Source organism: Lycorma delicatula, chromosome 5, assembly GCF_047948215.1.
Source record: "Lycorma delicatula isolate Av1 chromosome 5, ASM4794821v1, whole genome shotgun sequence".
NCBI lineage: Eukaryota > Metazoa > Arthropoda > Insecta > Hemiptera > Fulgoridae > Lycorma > Lycorma delicatula.
Genome location: NC_134459.1, coordinates 1,894,686 through 1,914,013, shown reverse-complemented (window position 1 = coordinate 1,914,013; position 19,328 = coordinate 1,894,686). Strand labels below are relative to the sequence as shown.

Here is a 19,328-nt window from a genome sequence, read left to right as displayed (position 1 = left end):
TGGAATCTGTACTACAATTGGAACAACCCCTCTTTTTTCAATATGTGTTTTCAGCCTGGCCTCAACCATTCTCTCTAATAGTTTGCATAAATTCATTATGCAAATTTGTCTATAACCTACTGAACCTTCCAGGGCATTCAGTTTTTTAATCAGGACTAAGCGTGAAGCTTTCCAGGAGTTTGGAATGTAGTCCCCTCTCAACATCTCATTCATGACTCCAACTATGGTTGCTGGGGCCTCCTCAACCAGTATCTGGACAACCTCAACTGGAATGTTGTTCAGACCCGAGCTTTTGTGCAGCTTCATTTTCTTTTCTGCCATCTTCAGTTTGTCCATGGCAAAGAGAGGTATGTCTTCTGCTACCAACTCCTCTCTACTTCTCTAACTGGCTGTAGTTGTTCTGGGAAAAGCATCTCTACATATTCTTTTACTTTCTCCTCAGCTATCACCGGTAGTCTACAGCCAAGTCTCCCTGTTACTAATTGATATATCCCCTTCCCTACAGGTCTTATCAATATCTTGGCATAATTTAGTCCAGCAATACGACTTAGCTTTTTTAACTGCTGCTGTGTATGTGAATCTTGCCTCGACATACCCTTTTCTAGCATTCTCCTTTCTAATCTGATAATTTGCCTATTCGCTCTTTGAGAGGCTCTCTTGGCAGCCCAGACTTTTTCATTGTAGCTGTAACTCTTGTCCCCACCAATATGCGTGCTTTTGTTCAGGTGCTTGTACTCTGACTCTTGCCTTTTCACATTCTTCAATAATGATTTCTGTCAATTCCTCTGGGTCAGTGATGTTGGCAAGCTATCCACCAATAACTTCTGTGAACTGGATACATTCCCTTCTTGAGGGAATGACCCTTCCAGGTTTGACCAAGTTTGGTTCTGTTGTCATCTAAAAAGATATCATAAAGTGGTACGACAGACTTTCATCTTCCAACACCTTCCAGTTGCAGAGTGTCGATGCATGTACTTCGGAAAACGGTCGGCTCATCGTTATTCATGCATATTAATCTCCATGCTTTAATATTTTTTATATTGTGGATCATGCCCGCAAACTCGGGCCACTTGGCATTAAAGTCTCCTATTAAGATTACCTTCTTCCCTTTGAAATTTAGAATCTCTTCCAGAAAGTTCACAAAGTTCTCCACACCTGTATTGGAGAATGATACCCTGCAAATATAACTGAGTCACCCAGATCCGTCCACAGAAAGCCAACACCCTACTACCATATGTATCAGCTGGGGTTAAAGATCAATAGACAATTACCGATTATGGCCTCCGCTCTAAAAGAGCATGAGCAGGACTAGGGGTAAAGGCCCCTTTGCTCTCGTAACAGGGACTTGTGACCAGGAGTTGTTGCCACTCTTTTCACCGTGATGAGGTGGGTGCTCCAACAAATCGTGCACCAAATCATCTGAATCCATGTGAAAAGGGTACGAATCATCTCAACAGTAAGGGCGCAAAACCGTTATAACAGTTCTCAGACAGAAGACTGTGAAACTGGGGAAGATATACACTCGACCACCAACTCAAAAATAGCACTGAAAAAGACTATTTTTTCGTGAAAAGAGACCAGAGGTTTCTTAGCGCTGCAAACAAGAGTTGATATCGTTGCAGTGGCAGAGCCCAATATTTTAGTAGTGAGGCAACTACAGCGAAAAGAGTGGCAACGACTACTGGTCGCAAGTCCCTGTTACGAGCAAAGGGGCCTTTACTCTTTGTCCTGCTTGCACTCTTTTAGAGTGGGGGCTGTAATCTGTAGCTGTGTTTTGATCTTTGATTTCACACATTTGATCCAGTAGCAGCAAAGAGGTGCAAGGAGTGACAGGAGAATACAGAAGGTCTCCAGCTGCCTGTGGCTCGCTGCGGGTAGTCGTCACACTTGTGGACATGTGCCCAATATCTCTAAATAGAAGGAATACGTAGAGCATTTTGTTCGTATACTGTGAGGTCAGGGCATCTCTGACTGTGACAGATGTTAGTGAGGTAGGTAAGAAGCCTAACCAAAGGAGGGGGCCAGAGTGTTATCCTTTGACCTCCTCGAACATTGGTCCTGACAATATAGTTCAGAAGTATATATAGGGGTATGAACCCACTATACCTGCGAACCAAAAATTTATGTCTGCAGGCAGATTGTTTATTGATTTAGGGCCCTGCTGAGTAAAAGAGTACGTGGATGTCCAAAGTTGTTTCAACTGCTGCAGATATGGTCACAGGACTAAATTTTGTAGGTTTGCCTTGGTGTGTGCCCATTGTGGTGAGAAGTGCCACAGCATGATGATTGTTCGCATAGGTCCGAGGCTCTGACCTGTGCTAACTGTAAGAGGTTGCACATGAATCATGAGCACCAGTTGTTAGTAGCGAATCTGGCTGTTACATAAGGGTCATTGTGCTGTACTTTAATTCCTTAGATGGTCAGATTTGGCCGACTAAATGCCCAGGATGCTTATATAGTCCAGGTTGAGTTAGGTGAGATTGTAAAGAGACGGAGCCTGGATGTTGTCCTTCTGCAGCACCCACATATAATTAGAGGTGATCTGCCAGGCTTTCAGAGATGGAAAAAGGTTTGTGTAGGGCATACGTTATGTCTGCCATTGTATGCAGGAAGTCACTTGATAGTGTCTCTATACGGCAGGTTTCTGATACGCATTATGTTGTGGTCAGACTTGCCATTCATGGACAGAACCTTACAGTTGTTAGTTCATATTTCCAATACAGGGATCCCACTGAGGAACACCTAGCGAGATGGGATAGGATCCTTTGTATTGTGGGTAATGGTTCAATCCTTTTTGGTGCCGATGTTAATGCAAAGTCGCTTTTCTGGCACAGTAGCATCACTGATCATGGCGGTGGCCTAATTGACAGTTTCATCGCGTAGCACAATTTTGAGGTCTTTAATGTTGCAGACCAGTTGACCGCTTACGTTGGTACGGTTAACAGACGAAGGGCCTTTTCAGGTGCAAATATTGACATCACTGTTAGTAGGGACATCCCTGGCATGGTCCTTGACTGGTCTGTGGTCGACGACTGTTCTAGCGATCATCGGTTGATACTTTTTGAAATAGTGGATGACCTGCCCGATGACTATGAGGGACACTTTCCTGTTTGCCAGGGGCGCTTCCTGCATAGGAGAACGGACTGGCCGAAATTTTCCTCTTTGTTGGTGTCCAGACTGTAGATTTTTTGAAACCTTGATGACCTGCCATTAGATGTCCTGGCAGAAAATTTTACTTCTGCAGTGGTGGCGGCAGCTGAAGCCGCCATTCCTAGAGGCACTCGCCAGGAACGTATACCTGGTTGGTGGTCTCTGATAGCAATGAAACAGTCTGTGAACCAACTCAGAAGGGCTGTGCTACAAGAGGGTGATGCTGATCGGTGTGTGGTCCTAACTGCAGATTACTGTAGAGCGAGGGCTAGATACTTTCATAGCATTAGGTCCTCCAGGCGTAATTCCTGGCATTCTTTCATTCAGGAGCAAGGAACTAGAGATCCATGGGGTGTTTTGTATAGAGTTCTTGGACATAAGCACAGGAAAGATGTCCTCTTTTCAGCCTTGTCAACCTGTGAGGGTGTGGTAATTGATAAGGACCATGTTCTTAACATTTTGCTGAATGATTTGCTCCCAGATAACACTATGGTGGGTGAGGTTTCATTCCATCGGGTTGTCAGGCGGGAAGTCACAGCTTTTGAGACCGATTTACAGTCTTTTGCGATGACTGAGGCAGATGTGCTCCAGATGATCTGTAGTATGGCACAGCACAAGGCCCCCCAGATATGATTTTATCACAGTGGAGCTCCTCATCCGAGCGCTTCTAGTCGTCCTTGTCCTTTAACTAGAATAAATAATAGGTTGCTCTTTGCTAGCCACTTTCCGGCGTGTTGGAAGCTTGAAGACTTGCTGTTGTTAAAAGGTGGCAAAAAAGATACCACTGTTAGTTGTTACCATCACTAACGCTCTTGCCTGTGATTGGCAAGGTTTCTGAGAAGATCCTTTATATGCTTATTAATGTTAAATTGGCCACTGATCATTTGCTAATGGACAACCAGTATGGTTTCCATCTGGGCAAGAGCCCTGAGGATGCCATATTAAAGGTGATGGATATAGCTTCCTCTAGTCCATGTAAATATGTACTGGATTTTTCTGGACATATCCAGGGCATTTAACAACTTATGGTGGCTCTGCCCTGTTTCAGATGCAGAAGTGTAAGTGTACACGAAATGAACTAGAAGTACTCTCAAGTTATTTCAGCCATCGGACCGTTTCCCTGTGTGACGGCGGGTCAGAAGTTTGTAAGACCTTAACTAAAGGATGCCCTCAAGACAGTGTTCTGAGTCCTCTTCTTTGGATCATAGAATTTGATTCGATGTTGCGTTTAAGGTTGTCATGTCGTCGCTTATGCTGACAACATGCTGCTACTGACTGAAGGAGATTCACTTAACGAGGTAGGGTTCCAAGCTGCTCATGCTTGTGAGACACTCTGACAAGATGATTTTCAGCCCAGAGAAAACCACAATGATTTTGCTTAAGGGTCGATTGGCTGCTACCCAATGAATCCAGGTCCCAGGTGGCGGCTCACAGATTGCTCCCTGCCTATAATAACCAAGCCATTCTTTACTGTCACCAGAGACCACCCCAACCACACCACAGACAGAGCAATCTCGTCTTTCTGATTGACCATTTAAGTCACAGAAACTGATTATGTCCCCTTCATCTGGTAGATTCTCGACTTGGGGAACCTTTGAAATTATTTCCACTGGCCATCTTCTGGCAGCTACTGCGACCAAGTCCTCGTCAGATAGATCAGTACCTAGCTGGTCTCTTATTTCATGCTCTCAGAAGCCTTCAGTTTGGGTTGCCTGTGTGAGGAGTTGTCAAGGGCAGTGACAACTCCTTCAGACCCTTAAAAACCTTATATATTCTACATAGTTCCTTCTCTCTTGGGTCATAATGTTCTTTGCCAGTCCTGCTCCAGAGTTTTGTTTTAAATTAAACACCAGTAGACCCAATTGACTGATCCATAGTCATAGTTCATCCATAGTCCCCATTACTGATTTTTCCTCTTCTGATGACATCTGACTACATTTCATTCCCTTGCCATACATACTCTCCCTTCAGGTTAGGAGTGCCAGGGGCTTCGAGCTACCTGGTTCTGCTAGATCCATCAATGGAAGTGATTTTCTGCATTCCATGGCCAAACCAAAAGTTCAATTGCAAAAACTGTGTGTGGAACATCTTCGTTAAATTCCGCTTCTGTATAGTATCCACTTGCCAAAATCGTGGGGGGGGGGTATGAGGTGAGGGCCCAAAAACGTATCCACCCAAATTCGGGGTCAGATTTGGGATGGCAGGGGTGGGGTAGGGATTCAGAAAGGAGCTGGAACCCATAGATCCTGGGGGGTTTTGAGATAGGAGTTACAGGAAAGGAGTTATGCCAGAAAAAAGGGAATCCCCTAGTAAAACTGTCTCAACAACTGGTGCAAATGCTCTTTATTTTTAATGTTGCTGTTTAAGTTCCATTTTTAATTCTCCAATCTTTTATACAGAATTCCAGAATGTCATTTTTACTGTTTGCTATGTGATTACTGTTGTCCATAATTCATGAATAACTTTTCATTTTTTTCCAGTAGTAAATGAACGCCAGTGATTTATAGATCTCATATTTATTAATTTACTGAAATGTAAACTGAACATGGATTCAATATTTACTTGATTAAGATGATATAGATATTGTGTTTCACTGAGACTCCTCCAAATTCAAGAAACAAAGGATTAGCCATTGATTAATGTTATCTACAGTTCTCACAGGATGGAGAGTAATTGGAAAATTACAGTATTACTGGCTGTGACTCATAATTTTTAGGCGATTTTAAAATCAAAACAAATTGCCTATGCATCAAAACAGTATATTTAAACAAACCAAATCACTATAATATACCGCAATACCACATAGGTTTGCTTGGAAATTTTCACTTTTAATATTTGCACCCATACATTTTATGTTGATTTTTAAAAAAATGGGCATCTTGTGTGAGCAAACATATATATTATTCTCTTTTAAGTAATTGTTTACAAGATCCAGTAGGATATTGTAACTTTTCAGTGATATTAATGTTGTTTGCACAGTTCGCACTTTGGAAAAAGCCAAGGCTACTGGCAATTATGCTGCCGAATCAAGTGAAATTACACTTGAAAGAGGATATCCAAGAGAATCAGAGTCAGATACTTCAGATTCTGAAGCTACTAGATCATCGACAAGGAAAACAAAAAAACTGAAAGTGAGTGTACTGTGATAAACTGGATTACCTTCAACAACCAGTATTTTGCCGATGTTTTATCATATTATATTAATGAAATAAATACATAATAAAATGCTGTCTGTTTGTATGTATGTATGTATGTAAGTAAGTATGTATGTATGTAAGCATGAATGTCTTTATATAGTAAGTATGCCTCTGTCTAATGATTTGGCTTGGCGAAGGGGATGTTATAAGATTTTTATTTTTATTGCTGTTGCAATTATTACACATTTGGTTATTATTTCCTACTTTTTGTGGGCATAATAACTGTAAGAATCGATTGAGTGAGTGGATGACATCCCAGGGGATATTTGGCTTTATAATTGTAATTTTTATTCTATCATATACCATAATTTTCCATATAAAATTAATTTGTTAAATTTACATTCTCAAATTTGCAAATACCTGTAATGAATTATGATATATATTATTGTTTTTATTAATGACATTGTTGTTTTTATTATTTCCTTAATCGAAAATATTTTTTTACATTCTACTACATTGTTCTCATTACAATCCATTCAAAAAAATAATTAATTTTACTTTGTTGAAAGTAAATCAGTTTTATAGCCGGAGAAAAATCCACAACTAAAAGTTATTTTACTGGCCATTAATTTTTGAGCAAGGCATTGAATAATTTACCTTTCTTTTTTCAGTTATAAGGTTTGGTTTTTTCCAGTTATTTTCACTTATTAAAAGTTGGGTTGTACCTTAAAATTAAAGGTAAATGTTCAAACAGATCCAAGTCTAGAGCACAAACAATATAAGAGGTACATGACACAATGTTAGAAACTTTCTACTAGAAATTGATCACATTGCTGCAAATGCACCAGTCTTGATATAGAGCCAGCAACTTTAATGTCACTGGTTACATAAGTCCATGACTTTGTAAATTCAAATAAACTTTGTAAACAAAATGAACCTGTTAATGCAGGGTTGCTAGCTGTACAGTTTTATTGTCTGCAAATACCACAATATTAATTTGTTTGATTTTTGGAGTCAATAACTGTTGTATTACTGTCTGTATAGTATTTAATAATAACAACAGCTGACCGATTGTGTCCTAATACGTTCACTCCCACGTGGCGCATATATGTGTCAGGTATTTCATTTTCTCACACCAACAATAAACAACAAAGACCTCACCAGAGCACACGCCATCGCATACATGACTCTCTGCAAACCAAAACTGAAAATTGTTTTAAATGTGCGTTTTATCACAAATAACCAGTACTCTGTATCAAATTCTTGTATCCATAATTTTTTATTATTTTTATCTGTGACATATGCTTTACATACGGCCAATTATGTTTTATAAACTCTAAAATAAAGCGATTGAAAATCTTGTAAACATATGTGTTTCTTAAGACAATGAAAGTCTCTAGTTATTTTGCTCATATGTTGGTGCCATACTCTGAAACACTGGCATACTAAGTCTAAAAATTTTGTCCTTATCATCTGTACAAATATCGCACATATAAAAAGTAGTTTGGCTGTACTTGTTTGTCACAGTTGTGGCACTTTACCCTCTTCTCTAGCTTCACAGGAACGTGCTGAACCAGGGGGTCATCTGGAACACATAGCACAAGGAGTAGGCTGCACCTGCATTAAATTCTCTTTATGATGCCTCTAAATTTCAGGTAAGTCATCTTGGAGTCTGGGCATTGCTTCAAATAGATGTACATGTTACTCTGTAGACTGGCATCTATCAAATGAAAAAATACTCTTATGTTCCAATGCAGAGATTTTCTGGAAGCAGAGTAGTAAACATTTCATCACTTTTGTCAATACCTTTCTTTGACTTATTATAAGCAACAACTGTGCTAGGCTTGGATGTAATTTTCCTTGGTTGTTTCTCATATCACCCATTTCAGGTCCAAGAGTTGTCAATATAGTCAAAACACGCTTCTTTTTTCCTCTAATTCATCACTGTGATGTCCCCTTTTTGCCGACTAACCTGCTCACCTTTCCTTAACTTTTGTTGTTTAACTATTGCAGGATTGTCCTCTTTCTTTTGTTGAAGAGTGCCACACATATTAGTCTGCGTCCATCAAGTGTTCGGCCAGAATTACACGATTGCAGAAATTATCTCGAAATAGAGTATGTTTTTTTCCAATGTATTGTTTCATAAACTTCATAACAACTGCGCAAGTGTGGCCTCTTTCTGGTTTTACTAGTATGCCTTTGTCAGTGTATACCAGTGTGTTTAAAATAAATCCATCAAGTGTACAAAGTTGTACAATTTAATCTCCTATTTATGTCTTTTATTAAATAAAAGAAATAAAAAATTTTGTTTTAGCATCGCTGTCATGCCAAAAGTCTCTACATGCACTTTTGCACTAGTTGAGAATAACAACATCTAACGGTGAAATTGCACGGAAAAATCAATTATGTTTTTCTTAATTGACTGCTACAGGTGCTTTTATCATACATTTAATGCAACGTTTTACACCAATTATGCAAAGTATTAGTTGACTAATACTACTACAGTTATAAAAAAAAAAATATGTAGTTAGTGATTTTTTTCATAAACACATTTTAAACAATTTATTCAGTTTTTGACTTGTTTCGCCATAACCTTTCAATCAGTGCTTCAAATGAATTATAACTACTAAACTATTAGACTGTAAAATATTATCACAGAAGAAAAAATACTGAAACATATTTTTAATATTTCAGCAAATAAACAAAGAATTTTCTGATTTACTTTTTTCTGAAAGATGAGGTTCAGGTTTGATATCATTTTTAACCACAGCTGGTAAGTTCTTATACCATCCATGATAACCTTCAGGTATTGCTTCAGTTTCGCATAACTTGTACAAACCCTTTTTGTTCTGGTCAGAGATAGGAAATGCAGACTTATATAACTGATGCTATGATTTAGTATTTCAAGGGAACCTTGGCCTATAACATTAATTACTAAATAGGGTCCATTGTGTTCATACCTGTAAAAAATATTTCCTGGTGATGTCTTTTCAAATTGAAGTGATTTTATTTTCATTCCTCATTATTTGCATATACAGATCTCTTTTTAATCATTACGTTTGCAAGTGCATGTAAATCTAAGAAGTTACTGAATTTCAGCTGTTACATGATATGGGCCCAGGTTTTTATTTTTATTTCTGCACGATCTTACACTTTGAAAAATGTTGATCCACCCACTCATTCCATAAACTGCCCTTTTTTTGTTTTTCTGTCTCGATAGCAGAATGTATAAAATCGCATTCCTTATGAGTGTGATCAAGAAATTTATGTTCAATTACTTCAATGTTTGTATTAATCACAGAGTAGCAGCAACAATCTGGTTGCAGTTATGACTACCGTAGGTGTCAGAGAACAACAATACTTCTTTTACAGAAATACGTAGTGCTTCTAACCACTTCAACAGAGCAGAACCAACTTAGGGCTTCCTTTCCTCCCATTCATTTTGTTCCAGCAATAACAAACTCCTTGCCCAGACATACCTTCGTAAACAGTCAGATTGTACACATTGAGTTTATGTGCATATTACACAAGTGAAACTTCCGAATGTGAAATTTGCAAAATTTTCTGCATGCCAAAAGTTACTGTCACAAATGTAGAAACCATTGTAGGTGTCTTTTTGTTGTTATCTTCTTTTGTTTTATTATCATCTACTTTCCTTACTTGATGTCTATCATACATTTCTTTCATTCTGATATCGTATTTTAATCTTTCTTTTCATTACTCTTTATGAAAGTTAAACATTGTTCTTTCTTCGGTTTGTAGAAGATATTCTACAAACCTAAAATATTCTCGATATATAAAACTGACAAACCGGTTTTAATTTCCTTTGTTTGCAAAGTTCTCTATAAAGCGAGTGCATTTTTAAAATCGATAAATTTCAATCTTAGTATTTTCTAGCACTTGACCTCCTACAATAATGTGATTTCCATTGCCGGGAAAGATTCTTATGTGCTCTTTTCACAACATTCATCTGTCCTGCACACTGTTTATTACCTGGAGTTGATCTACCCCTTCTGACAAATATACTTCTTTCATTTTTTCCCTGAAAGGCCTTTAATATCAACCCATTACACAACGTATTTTCAAAAGAATTTTGACACTTATTTTAGAATCATCCTTATAAATGTGATATAAAATCTAATCCGGTTATAATCGTGTAAACCTCAGAATTGTTTACATAACTCATTTCTCTCAATTTCTTAGAATTTTTTTACACATAAGAACCTGCATTTTGAACAGCGAGTAGGTTTTGGTAATTTTGCTGGTCTGTTTATTAAGTGTTCTCTATAAGGCACACAGGAATACCTCAATTTTTTGACAATATTTTTTCCCCATTTTGATTTGTCTGCTTTCTTCCATGTTTTTAGTGGTTTTATTTAACTTCCTTTTTCAGAATAGTAAGATTTACTTGACATTACCTTCAGCTGCTTCAGAAATCTTTGTATTATTAACTGTTTTTATGGAACATTAATATTTTTTTAGTAAATTAGATATACATTACTAACAACTTCAGATGATTTATCGTATTCTTCTCCCTTCACTTCTCGGTACATAATTTGGATCATTGTCAGAGTCATCCTGCGACAGTGATGTATAATTTTCATCAACACTACTTGTTAAGAATTCCTCTAAGACATTCTCATTGTCGTTCAAAACATAATTGTTTTTAAATATTATTGTAATAATAAAAACCTTAATTTAAACTGTACCTTTAGTTAATCAAAATTCAGTTAAGTTAAAACTAATATTAATCCCCTTTTTAACACAATACACTAGCATCAACTTTAATAACAAGCACCAAATCATAACCCTATAAGGATAATCCGTAAAGTTTTGGTGGGAATAGAATAGAGAGAAATTATAAACAGCTGATGTATAACTGTTTTTGTCTAAAATAATTATGATTTATGTAACTCATCGTATTTTTTTAACATTTATACGATATTTTATTTAATAAAAAATCTTAGAAAATATTTATTTTTTAACTTTATATCACTTGTAATATTATTATAATATTATTTTTAATTATACTGTTCCTTTATGTAATGTAATTATATTTATTAAAATTAATCTCCGTGAACTAAACCAGTTACACTTCTTTCTACGTTAACTATTATTAAACTAAAATAAATATAGTATTATTGAACTAAAATTCACTAAGTGATATTCATAATTGTATAAAAAGTAACTAACTGATGTTAACCACTTTTTCTATAAAGTAAAATCAAGAAGTGTTGAAAATAGTGATTATTTGTATAACACTGAGTGGTACCAAATCCCATGAAAATATTCTGTAAACCCAACTTAATTTTTTTTTTAAATAATAATTTGAATAAAAAAAGGGTGGTTTACTAATATTTTGAGGCTAATTTTGATTTTAGACATAAATAAATGTGACACCTTTTGGCGCTGTTGGCCCCCTGAATAAATGCATGTTCTGTAGGACCACACTGCGCCATATGGCGCTGACTAGACGTAAGGTTAGTACTTAATCAATTTTATTTCATTTGCAGTATAGTTAGTTTATTATCTGAATCATTGTTTCTTTTAAAATCAATTTATTTTTTTATTCAGTCATTTGACTGGTTTGATGCAGCTCTCCAAGATTCCCTATCTAGTGCCAGTCGTTTCATGTTGTATACCCCCTACATCCTATATCCCTAACAATTTATTTTACATATTCCAAATGTTGCCTGCCTGTGCCTGCACAATCTTTCCCTTCTATCTGTTCCTTATATCAAAGCAACTATTCCAGGATGCCTTAAGATGTGGCCTATAAGTCTGTGTTTTCTTTTAACTATATTGTTCCAAATGCTTTCTTCATCAGTTTGCTACAACATCTGCTATAACATCATTTGTTACTTTAACATTTGTTTGCTATAACATCATTTGTTACTTTATCCACCCTCAGGATTTTTAACATTCTCCTATAGCACCACATTTCATAAGCTTCTAATCTTTTCTTCTCAGATACTCTGATTGTTCAAGTTTTACTTCCATATAAAGCTACATTCCAAAATATACTTTAAAAAATGCTTTCCTGATGTTTAAATTAATTTCTGGCTTTTTTTTTCTTCAGTCATTTGACTGGTTTGATGCAGCTCTCCAAGATTCCCTGTCTAGTGCTAGTCTTTTCATTTTGGTATACCCCCTATATCCCTAACAATTTGGTTTACATATTCCAAACGTAGGCTGCCTACACAATTTTTTCCTTCTACCTGCCCTTCCAATGTTAAAGTGACTATTCCAGGATGCCTTAATATGTTTTTTCCAAATGCTCTTTCTTCATCGATTTGCCGCAACACCTTTTCATTTGTCACTTTATCCACCCGTCTGATTTTTAACATTCTCCTATAGCACCACATTTCAAAAGCTTCTAACCTTTTCTTCTCAGATACTCCGATCGTACAAGTTTCACTTCCATATAAAGCAACACTCCAAACATATACTTTCAAAAATCTTTTCCTGACATTTAAATTAATTTTTGATGTAAACAAATTATATTTCTGACTGAAGGCTCGTTTCGCCTGTGCTATTCGGTATTTTATATCGCTCCAGCTTCGTCCATCTTTAGTAATTCTACTTCCCAAATAACAAAATTCTTCTACCTCCATAATCTTTTTTCCTCCTATTTTCACATTAAGTGACCATTTTTGTTATTTCTACTACATTTCATTACTTTTGTTTTGTTCTTGTTTATTTTCATGCGATAGTTCTTGCGTAGGACTTCATCCATGCCTTTCATTGTTTCTTCTAAATCCTTTTTACTCTCTGCTAGAATTACTATATCATCAGCAAATCGTAGCATCTTTATCTTTTCACCTTGTACTGTTACTCCGAATCTAAATTGTTCTTTAACATCATTAACTGCTAGTTCCATGTAAAGATTAAAAAGTAACGGGGGTAGGGAACATCCTTGTCGGACTCCCTTTCTTATTACGGCTTCTTTCTTATATTCTTCAATTATTACTGTTGCTGTTTGGTTCCTGTAAACGTTAGCAATTGTTCTTCTATCTCTATATTTGAACCCTAATTTTTTTAAAACTATGAACATTTTATTCCAGTCTACGTTATCGAATGCCTTTTCTATGTCTATAAATGCCAAGTATGTTGGTTTGTTTTTCTTTAATCTTCCTTCTAATATTAATCTGTGGCCTAAAATTGCTTCCCTTGTCCCTATACACCAGGCTTTTCCTATATATATATTCTTCTATTATGATTTTTAAACTGAGTGTTGGCTACTACTAAATAATACTATTTGCAAAACTCAATAAGTCGGTCCCTTCTTTCATTCCTTGTGCCCAGCCCGTATTCACCCACAATATTTCCTTGCTTGCATTCCAATCTAACTGTTATTAAATTTTCATACCCTTTTATGTACTTAATTGTTTTGTCAATTTCTTTGTATACACATTCGACTCATCATCATCACGGGCACTTGTAGGCTTATAGACATTAACAATCGTTGTCAACTTAGGTTTTGATTTTATCCTTATTACAATGATTCTATCGCTAAGCTTTTTGAAATACTCTACTCTCTTCCCAACCTTCTTGTTCATTACAAAACCTACTCCTGTCTGCCCTTTATTTGATGCTGAGTTAATTATTCTAAAATCACCTGACCTAAAGTTGTCTTCCTCTTCCCACTGAACCACGCTAATTCCTACTACATTTACATTTAACTTGTCCATTTCCCTTTTTAAATTTTCTAACCTACCAACCTTTTTTAGACTTCTAATATTCCACGCTCCGACTCGTAGAATGGTATTTTTTAATTTTCTCGTGACCCCTTCATTAGTAGTTCCCACCCGGAGATCCGAACGGTGGACTAGTTTACCTTCAGAATATTTTACCAAGGAAGGTCCTCCATCTTTGTTACATGAAAATGCAGAGAGCTACATTTTCTTGGAAAAAAACAGCTGTAGTTTTACATCGCTTTCAGCTGCACAGCGCTCAGAAGATAGAATGATGTTCATATGGCTGTTATGCCCTGATCTACCCTTAACAACTACTGAAAGAGCCGCTGCCCATTTTCAGGAATCGTTCTTTAATCTAGCTCTCATCAGATACCTCTCTGATATGGTTGCACCTTCGGTCTAGCTACCTTGTATCGCTGAGCACTCAAGCTTCCGTCACCGTCGGCAAGGTCTCGTGATTCATACAGGGAGGAATTTATGTTATATAAATTTAAAACTAGAGGACAGTAATTTATTATTGAATATAGTAAATTATCAATTCCAATCGATGTTTACACGGGTAGACTATCAAACTATATTGTTCGTATAACATTATATTAAAAGTTTTAAACATTACATTATATAGTATTCATAAAGATATTTGCTAAACCGACACGCAAGTGCATACACAATATAACACTTCACACACAAATGCACAAAAATTACATATGAATAATATTACATACACTACAAATATAGAAATAATATGTAGAAAAATAAAATACATTTTATAGAAAAAAAAATCACTTATGGTATGGCTCAAAACACTCAAAGATAAACCAGGATTGTCAGGACAAGTTTTGCAAAAATATACGGTGTCCTTGCATTTTTCTCTTTAGAGCACCGATGACACTTTTTCTGGAGAGCACAACCTTTTCCAACGACATCACTTTTCCCCATGTAGTGTCTAATAATTGTACTCCATGATGAGATTTTTTTCCAATCGTGATTCATCTTCTGGGAGCAGTTCTATTTCTGCAAGTCGAAAATCAAAAAGCGACAAGTTATTCGATATCAATTTTTGATACAATTTGTATGCGTCGAGCATCATTTCAATTGTATGGATCCCCAGTTTCTTATGCCACCTAATCGTTTTACTTGCACCGGGATAATATGCAAGCATTTGAACTTGGTCGTCTACACAGTATGTCTGAAAAGTTCCCAAACTAAATTAAATAAAAATACAGATTTAAAGATAAATAAATTTACTCATAGAATCCTTCTCTAGTTATACACTCGTTGCAGCGCCGGTAGAGCCCGTCAAACGTTCTGGAGAAGTCACTTTGTGGGATCGCCTTCCAACTGCTCGGTACAAGCCAATGTCATCGAAAAAGCGGCCTTTTATCTTCAACTTCAGTTACGGGAACAGAAAATATACAAATCAGGTGAGATAAGATGGTTATTTGATTTGCGGCATAATAACATGCTAAAACTGTTGCCATATTGTCGTGCAGGAGAGTCCAACCGCTCGGTTCCGGTATTCGGGCCGGATTTGACGAATCCAAATAGAATTTAGAATTCATGGTTTGACCGGTTCGGACAAATTCATGATGAATCGGAACCTTTGAGTCGAAGAATGCAATCAACTTTCGCCGATTTTTGTGCTCCAGGACTCGACCAAGCGGTGGATTGACGCTGCGTTTGCGGATCGTACATGAAGCAACAGCTTTCAACCCCAGTTACAATTGTTTGCAAAAAAAAATCGGGTCGCTATCGGCAAAAACCAAGTCTTGAGCGCAATAAAGACACATCTGTCTTAGTTCTTCGGTCAAGAAGTGTGGAACGAAACGAGAGCACACTGTCGGCGATTCATTTTTCTTGTTAGAATAGTACGTACCACGTCTTTACCGATGTTTAGCTCTTCTGCTGTGGCCTAAAGGGTAAGATGAGGTTGTTCGAGCAAAAGTGTACGCGCTTTTGCCACGGCTTTCGTCGTGAACAGTTGTTTACGGTCTCCCGCTTCGTTCGTCGTCGTCCAACGACTCTCTACAGTCTTTAAACCGCTTCCAACACGTTTATGTTGTACGAGATGCGGCTTCATCACCGAATGCTTGCTGTGTCGTAGAATAAGTTTGTCGGCAAAAAAATTTTATACTTTGTTCCATGTCGCCAGCTCGCACAAGGTCGCATGAACACGACGTACGCGGCCGAATAACTCGAGGCTGTAGTGACGAAACGTGATGAAATTTTGTACATACACTCATCAGACATCGTACTACATAGTTCTTTGGTTGTCCGAGAGATGACGCTGCTTGTATCGACCACAGAAATTTAATTCGGCGACTTTTAATACTACTGTGTATGCCGTATGTTTATTATATTGAACTATAGGGTTTGGTTTAAGTTTTATCTGCCCCCTTCTGTTAGCGGTCTCAACATATTCGTTTTTGAATTTGGTTATGTATAAAAGGTCTCTTTTATCTCACCATTTTCCAACGATTACCTTTTTCTAATATTGTATTACAGATTCATCTACATTCAAATTAGATTTTACAACTTCTTTTGGCATATATTTTCGATTACCTCTTAGACTTACCTGCCAGGTAAGTTTTAAGTCTGATAAATCATAAGAATTATAACTATCTGTATAAAGTAAATGTCTGACATTAAATTTTTTCTTTCATTAACTATAAAACAAATTGATGCATGTCCTTTATCACCCTGGTCATCCACAGTGCCACTATAAACAATAGTTTTTAAAATGGTTCCATTAGGCTCAGTAAGAAGGTAAAGTTTTAAACTATGTTTATGTTTCTTGTTATTTATCTACTGTCAGAATATTAGGTGCCCGTGCCACAAAACCATAAATTGTCTATGCCCAATTCCTTTTTAGGGTAGTACAAATTAACCATTTTTTTATTTAAAAAAAATCAATTAAAGATTGTATTGTATGTAAACCATTACTTTTGCTTTTTCATTATTACAAAAATGAAGAGCTCTTAGCATTGTTGTAAATCTATTTCAGCCCATGTAATTATGGAAAGCCAGTAAATTATGCAAGCAGTGGGTAAACCAATAATCTTTGATTCTATTCAATTTAACGTTTCTCATATGTAAAAATAGTCCCAGAAACATGCAAAACTTGGCTTTTATCACAGTTTTCTACGATGCCAAATGAGATTTAGGTTGATTAATTTTTGTCCTGAGAACTTCTGCATAATTATTTGTTTCATTTAAAATAAAGTCATAAAAATTGTCATCAAAAAATTGTTGAAATAATCTATTGGCTTACCATCAATTGGAACGGGAATACAAAGACCAGGATTTTCAACAAAATAATTTTTTTTAATTCCGGTGATTCAGTTACCCACACTTTCTTATTTGTATTCTTTCAGTTAGTCGTCGTGTAATGTCAGTTACAAAGGTGTAATGTCAGTTATTTGAATAATACATCATTATTTTCAGTGTCTATGTTTATTGTTTGCACAGTATCTGTAAAATTTTCATTTATATCAGTTTCACTATCCGATTCAACATTATTATCATCTAAATAGTCATATTCAGACACAATATCGGCAATAATTCACTGTCGCTACTCTTATTTTCCAAAATACTAGTTCTTCAGCAGATATTTTGTTTTTAACATAAAATTGTTGTCTCTTTGATCGAGACAGAGCCAGGATTTCACTATCGGCCATTAAAAAAGTAAAGGAAAAATTCATGACCACAAGCAATTTTACAACATTAAGTATTCTGTTAACACGCCAAGTAAAGAATAAGAATAAAAACTAAAATGCCAACAACAGTGGACTGTGTTCAATGTAACTACACAAGGTGCCATCGGCCACTGATATGATTATCCGGCTGGCGTCAATTGGTGGCCACGGCACTCAACATGTTAAAAATATGGGTAATGAACAAAGTTATGCAGGTAGTTTCAATAAAAACTACACAAAAAATAACATAGTCTCATAGCAATACTTCATTTTTAGCAAATTTTGCACTTTGTGACACTTGGCATGACCGACAATATATTCTCCAAAAAACAGTCTTCCCTACCGTAGAATTATGGCTTTTTCAAGAGATAGATTTTTACCAGGATTGAAGCTTTGATAAAACTATTCAAAAGATAACTCTTACATTATCTACTTTATGAAGTTTATGTGCATTTGAATCAGTGTCAGAATCATAAAAACAAAGCCAATACAAAATAGCTTGAAAACGATTCCTGGACATTGTTTTACTAAAAATCGGATGCTCATGTAATGGCAATGTAGACCAGAAATGCTGAAGAGATGACAAATGTAAATTACCCATTAGCAGGCAAAGGCCGAAAAACTTTTAGCTTTTCTAAATTGATAGTTCCCTCTGGTTCGTGTTAGAACGCCATGGTAAAGGAATTACTTGAATAACTGTAGCAAGTTTATTTATCCAAAAACAAATTTTATTCTTAAGATTGTCATCAAAAAATATTGTCAAATATTCTATTGGGTTTGTAGAATCAATGTGTATTTGTTCTTGACCAACAAAATTGTGAATCTTAGGGAGATTATTTGTGTTTTTCCCTTGATTTTTGACAATTTTTATGAGTACCATCCACAACAGCAAGAACATTAGGATCAAGTAAATCATTTTCTCCATTATGGACATGAACAAATTCAACATCTGGATTATTAACTAACAGACTGTTTGGGTTTATTCCCATAGAAAGATCAACTCTTTCTTAGTTATATTCATTGTTTTCACTTACATTACTACCAGTATTTTCATGTGAGTCAGAACATCCTACTGAGTACCATCTGTACTCACTTTCTCCAACTGTACCGAAGAGAGAACCAACATCAGAATCATCTACAACTGATGGTCAATTTCACTATCAGTCTTTAACAACACATGTTGTTTAGACCTATGTTCCACAACAAATAATATTATATATTTTAGGTTTTCAAATACTATATACAGTAGGCAGCAAAAGAAACCACATTTCAAATGTTTTAGGTTAGATTCACAGTAAAAAAACAACCTACACCGAGAGTCAGATAGAAAGAAAATGTAAAAACAGTGATGCCAACTTACATTACTTTTGTTCGATGTATTGACATACCTGACTCACATATGTGTTACACATCTCTATAAACCACTTATAGTCCAGTGTTGACGGTAAAATTAGAGTGTTACCTAAGAATTCTTTTGGACAACATCAATTTTCATGAAAATTTATAATTAAGCTTATCTAACCCTCTGCTTCAAAAGTTCTAAGTTCCTGATGTGTGCTTTTTGTTTTTTGGATGTGAAAACAAAAAAATTCAAAAACCATAATTTAAATGTTTCATAGATTGAAATCATGTTTAAATATGTAGAATAG

The 19,328-nt window shown here is 36.1% G+C and overlaps 1 protein-coding gene across 3 annotated transcripts in view; it reads left to right on the top strand.

Moving 5' to 3' along the window:
* Window positions 1-19,328, top strand: part of Max (MYC associated factor X) — a 48,759-nt gene that overhangs the window by 26,397 nt on the left and 3,034 nt on the right. The window contains exons 4-5 of one of the 3 annotated variants that reach the window (XR_012756348.1): window positions 6,130-6,281; window positions 11,669-11,767. Coding sequence is in view for 2 of the 3 variants with exons in the window: in XM_075365501.1 (XP_075221616.1) it covers window positions 6,130-6,296 (167 nt within the window). In the remaining variant the exon portion in view is untranslated. Of the gene's footprint in view, window positions 1-6,129; window positions 6,749-11,668; window positions 11,768-19,328 lie in introns of those variants that run through there. The other 2 variants (XM_075365502.1, XM_075365501.1) reach the window with 2 other exon arrangements.